A 9683-nucleotide genomic window follows, 5' to 3' on the forward strand; every position below is an offset into this window, starting at 1 on the left:
GGTATAGGAGATATAGGCGAGCAAGGAACCGCGAGACAGACCTCCGCAGATGGCGCGTGAGCTCTGCGGAGGCACCGAGGTATTTATGGTCAGAGCTGCAGCTAACTAGCAGGCAAGTGAACATTGTAGTGTACACTCTGAAACAACCGTATCATCACAAGAAGAGAATCACCAAACTTGTTTTTACTGAATGTAAATAGGCGTTTCAGTTCTCAGCCCTGTGCTGCTTTACCTCTCTCAACCAGCACATTTACTTGAAATGACTAAAAACAGTTAGTTTTACTACTTGGGTCAAGAAATCTGGTCAAAACATGGCTCAGTGGATTTCATTTCTCTCCCTGTCTCTCTTGCAAAGCGCAGTGCGCCCCGGGAGCGCGTGCTGATTGGTGCAGTCAAAACAAAAGCCCCACCTTCCCCCATCACCCTGGGTGACTCCCCAGTCAACACTGTGGAGTCCTTCCGCTTCCTGGGGACCATCATCAGCCAGGACCTAAAATGGGAGCTGAACATCAGAGCTCTCACCAAGAAGGCACAGCAGAGGATGTACTTTGTGCGGCAGCTGAAGAAATTCAAAGTGCACCTCCATCGTTGAGTCCATCCTCACCTCCTCCATCACCGTCTGGTATGCTGCTGCCACTCAAAAAGACATCAACAGACTTCAGCGCATCATCCGCTACGCTGAGAGGATAATCGGATGCAACCTGCCATCCCTCCAGGACCTGCATGCAGCCAGGACACTGAAGCGGTCTCGCAAGATCATGGCTGACCTCTCCCACCCTGGCCACAAACTCTTTAAGACACTCCCCCACAGCAAGAGACTGAGGTCTGCCAAGACCAGAACCACCCGCCACAAGACCAGCTTCTTCCCAACCGCCATCAGCCTCACCAACAAGGCCCGGAAACCCCTTCCGCCAAGGGCCTCACCAACAACCCACACACACACACACACACACACACACACAAACTCACTACCTCCTCCTAAACTCAACTGAACTCCCCCCCATAAAACTGGAACTCATACTGTATCTAATTTAATGCCTGTCTAACTGGGACTGGTAAATTGATGTAAATTCCCTGCACATTAATGCCTATTTAACTTAGCCTGTAAATTTCATGTACATTCAATGTAAACTCTTATCTAACTGACTGTAAATTCATGTAAATCCACTGCCTATTTAAAGTATATTTAACTCAGTCTGTAAATCTCATGTAAATCCAACGTAAATTCATATTTATCATCCACAGAACACTTCACCACTCATGTACATATTGTATATATTGACTCGATTTGACTGCACTTGCAACCTTGCGATTGCCGTCAGTTATCTTCCTACTTCTTATCCCTGTATATTGATGTAACCGCTACGCTGCATAGACACTAAGACAAATTCCTCGTATGTAACTTGCATACTGTGGCAATAAAAGTGATTCTGATTCTGATTCTGATAAAAATCTTCAGGTACGCGCAAGCGGTTGCGGAGGCCTCGCCCCCGATGATGTCATGTTTGCCTCACGCCCGGCTCACTAGAGTAACCATGAACCAGGCCACAGGCGAGATGTCGCCCCTCGTCTGAAACAACCTTACTCTGAAATAAACAGTAGATTGATGCTATTGATTCCAATACATTGAGGGGCCACACGGCAATAACCACACGGCACAATATAAGCAGTTAATCAATGCATACAAATGGATCTAAATCGCTCTGTAAGACGTCTAATGAGCGCATATCATGTCTGTCATTTGGCGATGCAGTAGCTGTGTCACCCTGACAGACAGTCTGTCTCCCATCTGTAAAAAATATAAAATTCCACAATTTATCCACACTGGCATGTGTTGTAATGGTAGAGTAACTTGATACTTTTCAAACGTCAAGAACATTAAAGGTGAAGACACACAATTACCCAGCACGTCCATGAGTTGTATTTAAGAAATAGAATGTATAGCTTGTTTTTCTTTTACCATGCAACAAACCTTGTTTAATTACTGGGGGGGCGGGGGGGTAACTTTTTTAACTGATTAACTAATCGGTCAAAATTAATGTCAGGCATCCGGGTAGTGCAGCGGTAGATTCCCTGCTTACTAACCCGAGGGTCACAGGTTCACAACCGGGAACGATTGCCCACCTCTCCTCTCCCCCGCTGGTCAGCTTTCACATTACAACATTTCTTCTGCGCTCGGAAACGAAACAGCGTCATCAACTATGTTTCCTGTCTATGTGATTCGGAACGGTTGTCTTTCACACTCGCAAGTGTCCCGTGCCCGGGCACGCCAAAGCACTCCCCAGACCACCTTTTCAAGTGGATCCTGTGATGGTTCCCTGTTGCGCGCCCGGGCGCGGAACGGAATGGAACGCAACGTTTATCAAATGTTCCGAAACTGGGGTCAATTTGGGGACAAGTGTGCTCGGGAACGGTACCTGGGCCAGTGTGAAAACACCCTTACTGATATGCAGGGTTTCTGTCCGTACTTGCGTTCAAAGTGTCCGGGCTGCGGCTTGAAGAAGGACAGGCCGTACGAAGTCTCCTTGGTCCCGTAGGAGAACTGGAAGGTGAGCTTCTCAGCACGACCAAACATGTTGGGCAGTTTCACACCCAGCACCTGGCAGACAGAGGGTCGCAGAGAGACGCACACATGCACACGCGCACACACCACACACACACACATACACACACAATACACCTGCCTGTCAGCCTATATGACCGGTCTAATCTGTCTGAAACAGTGTTGCCAACTCTTTTCCAAGGAAAGTAGCTGGCTGCTCAGAAAGTCACTAGATGTCACACGCTAATTTGCATATCAAATGATGCATGCAGTTGTGAGATATTAAGTGCTGACTCCGCCCGCCCGGGCCAAATTCAGGATACGCCGTTATAAATGACAAGCAAACCCACCTGCGCTGTGTGTATATCTGTGTGAAGCACTGACAGGGAGAGAGAGAGAAAACCTGGCAGCAGCCGCACCAATTTATTGCCAAATGCACTGGATTCAACACATTAACGTTGCTTCTCATGGTCAGAAAACGTCGGCAGATTTGTCGCTAGTTGCTTTTGAGAAATAAAGTTGTCAGGGAATCTGAAAAATAGCTAAATATAGCAACTAAGTCGCCAAGTTGGCAACACTGCTCTCAAACAAAACCGCCCTCTTATAGACTGAAATAATAGCTGATATTTATGTCTCAATCAGTCAGGGAAGATGATCTGACAATATCTGAGAGGCACTCTGTCCTGAGCACCTAATAAAGAGGAAAAGGAAAGGTGTGCATTTCAATTTATTTATTTCATGTTAATTCTCTCACCATGCTGCCTTCGTTGTTGCCAACCATAGTGTTGTAGCTTCCTGTCAGCCTCTTAATCTCCGTCACCTCGAAAGTGACATCCAGACCATTGGGCAAAGCGTCTGAACCTGAGGAGAAGGAGCACATCAGGCAAGGCTTGTATTTTAGTTTTTTATGTATTTTTATTTATTTATTTATTTTTTGTTTATTTGGATCAGAGCTGATGCTGATGCTGAGAGAAAAGCTATTCATCCACAATACATTAACATATCAAAAAGCAGCACAGCCAACCAGTTGTATAATGTGAAATTAAAAATGTTTTTTGAGTGCCTTATTAAAACTTTCTTTACAGCCGATTCCATTTCATCTACACTGGTGCTCATCCAAAGCTGCACAAGAGAACAGTGTTGGGGGTAACTCATTACAAGGAGAGCTCCGCACATCTCTTTTTCGGGCAGGTGCGTCGGACAAGAACAGAATTGTCCATCAATTGTAAAAAGGGAGTCCCGCACACCGTCCAAACTTGCAAATAAGAATTTATTCTGTGACGTTTCGTTCACCGACCTTTTTCAATTTTGTTTGAAAAAGGTCGGTGAACGAAACGTCACAGAATAAATCCTTATTTGCAAGTTTGGACGGTGTGCGGGTCTCCCTTTTTACAATTGATGGGTAACTCATTACAAAAGTAACATATTACATGTACTATATTACTTTTAGCAGTAACTGAGTAATATAACTTATTACCAATATGATTTCAGTAATATTATAACAGTTACTCTGTCAAGTAACACAAGTTACAAATTGACTGTCATTTTTTAAAATCTATTCACCTTATGTAGCCACGCCCATTTGACCTGGTTGTGTGGTCGTTCGACGACTTCCGGCAAAAAAAATAAAAAATAAAAATGGCTGGCTGCTCCAATATAATCTAACTCTGAATTAACTAATAATTTAGCCAATTGTGTGTAACATACCAAATAAAAGCAAACGGCAATGTCTAAGAATGCAATGCCATGTAACTGGCTCGTTAAGTCTCGCATTCCAGGGAATTACGTTAACGTCTGCGGGTCTTATAGACGTAAGTGGCTCGAGCTGCGCTCGGAGGACAGAAAACCTTCTGAAGCTTTCTTTGTTGGAGTCCAGGTATGTTTTACAAGAAAGTGCTCGTCATTGTCGACGATAACGTTATCTGACCTGGCTAACAGTGGATACTCCGCTTGCTTGCTGTGTACCGAGCTCAAAGTAGTAGGCTACGTTCTTTGTTTTACACCCTGCGCTGTCCACTACAAAAACGACTCTCTTCTTCATGACGTTCTTTCATATTTGGCGCCGTGACCGCCGGAAGTGTTAATAGGACCCGGAAGAATTTGGCCCACTGTAAGGTCTGAACATAAGGTGAATATATCTATATAAAAGGGAGCAAGTGGGCAATGTTTGTTCTCTGTCTGTTCTGTTTAAATTTTTGTCCCACTGATGATGTCATAGGCATTGTGACATCACTGATGATGTCATCAGTGATGTCATAAGACTGATGATGTCATCAGTGATGTCATAAGAGCAAATTCATAGGCACTGATGTAAACTTAAGGGGCACACACACACACACAAACACCCGCGCGCATGTAAACTCTAAGGATAATTTCGTGTTTTTTTTTCAAACTGGACCCTATTTTCCACACTGTATAAACTCATATCGTGACATATTTTTTCAAATTGGTCAAGTACTCACCGAGATAGCCTTGTTTACAGCTGGAGCAATGTGCTCAAACAGCTACACAGTGTACTGTACAGGGCAAGCTCGCACCGCATCGTCAATACACGTCAATACACAAAATAAAACTGCTTGTTTTGCCGGCTGGGAGGCTCAAACTGTCAATAGTGTCTGGCAACATGGAAATGACTATATATATTTAGCCGATTAATGGATAGTTTCCCATTCAGTCCCTCTGTTTTTGGCAACTTCTCCAGCACAGCACTGTTGAAGAGAGGGGGGAAATCCTCCGTGGTGACACAGCGCGAGCTTCGCTGTCTTTTTGCTGGTTGCACCAACGCTGCATGCCGCCTCGCTCAGCTGGTTCTGCTTGTGGGCTATCGGCATTGCGGGCTGTCGGCACATAGACGGGGCACCCCTGCCGCCTCCTTTCTTTCTCCTCGCCTGCTCGCATAGAGACGACTCCTACATGAATATTATTCTCCGGGGCGTACGAGCAGGCGAGGAGAAAGAGAGGAACAGACAGGGGCAGCTTGCCCTGTGTAGTACACTGTGCAGTTTTTGAGCACATTGCTCCAGCTGTAAACAAGGCTATCGGTGAATACTCGACTAATTTGAAAAAAATATGTCACGATGAGTTTATTAGACACATACAGTGTGGAAAATAGGGTCCAGGTTGAAAAAAAACAAAATTCTCCTTTAAGGGCAATAAAAAAAATAAAAAAAAGTGCAATACACACACACACACACCCGCGCACCAATAGAGCAAGTTATTTTGGTGAAAGTAATGCAAAAGTAGTATAATAAGTAATGAGTTACTCTACACAGACAGTAATATTGTAAAGTAACTTATTACGTTCAAGTGAAAGTAACTAGTAAAATGTAGTATATTACATTTTGAAAGTAACTTGCCAAACACTGTAAGGGAATAGTTACATCAGGACCTGTGTGTTGGTGAGTGTTTTGGACAGAGTACACATCATGTAACCTTGCGAGGCAGCTGGATTTGTGCAAGATCATGAGATCACCATCACACAACAAATCCATCTTTCCACGCTCCAATCTATTGGTTTGAATCTGAACTGACAGTAGTCACACCAATCAGCATGCTGTGAGGCAGTTACGGGCGGACTTTGGTGTGACGCCAGCAAGAGCGAGCCCGTGATAGACAGATGGTTCATCCAATCACCTTCCCAGGTATTTTTCAAAAGTGCCTGCCTTTTAATGGTTTCCAGAGTGACTCGTTCCCAGATGGCTATGTGAAAACAAACCATCTGGCAGCGTCAGGTTATGAATCCTTTACCGTCAGATGTGTCGATGAGCACCTCCACCTCTTTGAAGATTCCCAGGCGGAGCAGCCTCTGTCTGGCAATGTGAGATCTCTTCATGACCTGAAGCCAAGAAATAGAGCTCTTTAGTTGGTAATCCACCTCACAGCCACCAGGCAGACTGGGCTCCTACCACGGTCAGAGCAATTCATGAATGAGACCGAGAGTGCATGGTAAACTCCAATTCAGTTCCTAGAGTGTGAGTGGGAAAGCCTCCTGGCTGTAAAGAAACAGAATGTAAATTGAATTGGAATGACTGGAAACGGAATGAAATTCCATGAAATTCCACTTCTAAAGCCCCCTTTTTAGATTGGTCCAGTAATATCCACAAACTACCATCTTTTTTCTTCAGTCTAAAAGTTACAAAGCCGCTAGTGACAGCCGATAAGACGAACCTCCAAACGACACGGCTATTTATCAGATGAGCTGTGAACGGCGCGGAAGAAAAATAGCACACCAGCTGGAAACGGTATTTTTTAGAAAGTGCCAATGGTGTTTACCACACGCTGTTTATCGGTGCTTAAAAAAAAGAGGGGGGAAGCGTCTAAACGGTCATTTTGATGCAAAAAAACACAGGAGAGTTTGTCTTGACTCACTAAACAATAGATCAAAACATTATGAATAAAATAAAAGACAGTTCAACAAATCAAATAGACTACTTGCACAACTCCACTACTTCCTGAAATGAGTAGGGCAGTTTGGTTTCCTGTCCTACACAATTGGATGAACTGATTAATGTCAGGTGTGCCTGATCACTGTTGGTGTGACTGCAGCAGTCAGGCACACTTGACATTAATCAGTTCATCCAATAGTGTAGGACAGGAAACCAAACTGCCCTACTCATTTCAGGAAGTAGTGAAGTTGTGCAAGTAGTCTATAGAGGGTATGCATGTGATGTCACAGAGGCAGAAGTCACTGTGGGGTCACGCCCACTGAGTCACAGCAAGACTGAGCTTGAATGCAGTAATCAGCCTAGATAACTGACACCTGCTGCTCAGGGAGGAACTTGACACTCAATTTGACACTCGTTCCCGATTGAGGGGGCGTGTTCCAGTGGGTGTGCATACCCTCTATTGTTAAATCATGTCTGGATTATGATTACATGTTCTGCATCAAATAGTAGCTAAAAGGCTCCTTTAACATGTTATGCTAACGCTATGTGTAATCTCAGATATGTGGTAAAAATATGGAATTTCACAGAATTTCAACAAATTTAATTCTAACTTCATTAAATTCCGATTTTGTTTCCTGATTTTTTTCTTCTTCTCCCATTTATTAAATTCAAATTTCTCAGTTGAAATGTAACTGATGAGTTCATTCATGAATTGGCACAGACCTTGATTTCTTAACTGGATTAGAGCTGTCACTTTTTAATCGAAATTCGAATGTAACTTCGAATGTGGGGGAGGGGGGGATCTTGATGATCCAGCAGAGGGCACTCCACTCTAACAGCTTGACCTATCCTGACCACCACATGTCTTGACACAAGTTGTTGTTTGATGAGAGACACAAGACAAAATGGAGGCGGAGGAAGATACAGCCGATGCAGACAACAACAAAGCCAGGAGTGGACAATCACAACACTAGCCTCAACGCGACTCATCAGAGGGAGGGGGAAATTAACCAATTAACTTTGGATATAATCGAACAAGTTGCGGGTCAATTAAAGTTTGTTCGAACTTTATTTTTGGAAAAGGTGACAGCTCTAAACTGGATTTGTTCATTCAGTGTTATTTATACTTCTGGTTAATATAACTGTCCACAAGGCTGAATATTAATCTTCACAATTCACAAATATCGCAGAACATGAAATCCCAGGGTCTGCAATCTCAGTGTGTACAAGTGTTAGTCCCATGTGCATTAGAGTAATATTTAGATGCCATACTTTTCCTAACTAACAATTCCAACACTTTTCACAGCCTGTAAATGATCAGATCACTTTTCTGTACACTTCCAGACTTTCCTGACCTACACAGGCACCCTGTGGTTTACAATACTTGCATCAATGAGGTTTTTGGCATGGAAAACTTCAGAGATCTCATAGCCGAGCAGATCCTCCTTAGTTCGTCCCAGACCCTGGATGTTGACGTGTTGGACTACAACCTGTAAACAAAAACAAAAACCTTGAGACACTGCTCAAAGTTCACGCCACTAAGTTAGTGGCACAAATGTCTGTATATCTTCACATGGCTTTCTGGGCTTTGGATGACCCCGTTCGTGTGGTGTTGCTGGAACAAGAGGGTGTCCTGCAGTTTGGTGGCTCAGCACTGTCGCCTCATAGCAAGAAGGTTAGGGTTTGAATCTCTACCCAGGTCCTTTCTCTGTGGAGTTTGCATGTTCTCCCCGTTGGTGTTGTAGTTTCCTCCCACAGTCTAAAGATATGCTGTTTGTGTAGTATCATAATGTATATAATCTAGTAAAATGTGTAGTATGTATATGATGTATGTAAGCTATGTTGTGTGTAGATATATGATGCAGTATACTGTGAGGATGCTATGTAAAGCCCTTTGAGCTTGTGTGATAAGGGGCATAAATGAACTGTGCTCCACTCGAGAATTGACTCACATCTTTGTTTTCGAGGATCTCCTGCTTGGTCTCCTGCTCCGGCTCTGGAATCTCAATCATGTCGTCGGGGTTGACCCCTAAGTCGCGGCCATGCATTGGGAGAGGATCCAGACTCTACACACACACACATGGCACAACGTCAACACAATAGACCCTTTTCACGGGGGCATTTTGTGTCAAAAAGGCAGAATAAACACAGGTGCATGCAAAACACTAATGAGGGTTTCCAAATTCCACTCGTGGAAGTTTGAAACCCTCATTAGTGTTTTGCTTGCACCTGTGTTTACCCTGCCTTTTCGACACAAAATGGCCCCTGTGAGATGGGTCTATCACACGGCTTCATCCTGACATGTTAAAAGGTGCAGCTGTCATGGCAGAGTGGGCGGGGCTTGGACTGAGGACACAGGAAGGTCCAGTGACCAGAGAAGTCTGCCACACATCAGGAGATCTGTTGGCTCGGACAGTCCAGCTAAAGCAAGCCAAATGATAACTAAGTGATGAAGTAACAAAATAAAAGCCCTATGTATTACCAAATAACTGCACTAACAAATTAGAATCCAAATCGCACAGTTTTGACATGCACTACTTTCCCCCCACTACTAATTTTTCCTTTCCTGCTTGTCTCTTGTTGCAGTCTGTCTGAGGTGTGTCTGACAGTACATCGAGTACCAACAACGCTACTGCAGTCACACAATAGCCTCACGTTATACAGACCCGACAGGGTCAAGCTACATTTCCACCGACAAGCCCGTTTATCAGGAAGAAGCGTGGTTTACCTTGGCATGGACGGTGCCCATGATGACG

The 9683-nt window shown here is 44.1% G+C and overlaps 1 protein-coding gene across 1 annotated transcript in view; it reads right to left on the bottom strand.

Moving 5' to 3' along the window:
• Positions 1-9683, bottom strand: part of samm50l (sorting and assembly machinery component 50 homolog, like) — a 37131-nt gene extending 27448 nt beyond the window's left edge. The window contains exons 1-6 of the mRNA XM_083651294.1: positions 9656-9683; positions 8880-8993; positions 8316-8417; positions 6290-6377; positions 3297-3403; positions 2469-2599 (exon numbers count right to left, since the gene is read on the bottom strand). Coding sequence (XP_083507420.1) covers positions 2469-2599; positions 3297-3403; positions 6290-6377; positions 8316-8417; positions 8880-8993; positions 9656-9676 — 563 coding nt within the window. The 5' untranslated portion in view covers positions 9677-9683. The remainder of the gene's footprint in view (positions 1-2468; positions 2600-3296; positions 3404-6289; positions 6378-8315; positions 8418-8879; positions 8994-9655) is intronic.

Source organism: Poromitra crassiceps (assembly GCF_964638095.1).
Source record: "Poromitra crassiceps genome assembly, chromosome: 2".
Taxonomy (NCBI): domain Eukaryota; kingdom Metazoa; phylum Chordata; class Actinopteri; order Beryciformes; family Melamphaidae; genus Poromitra; species Poromitra crassiceps.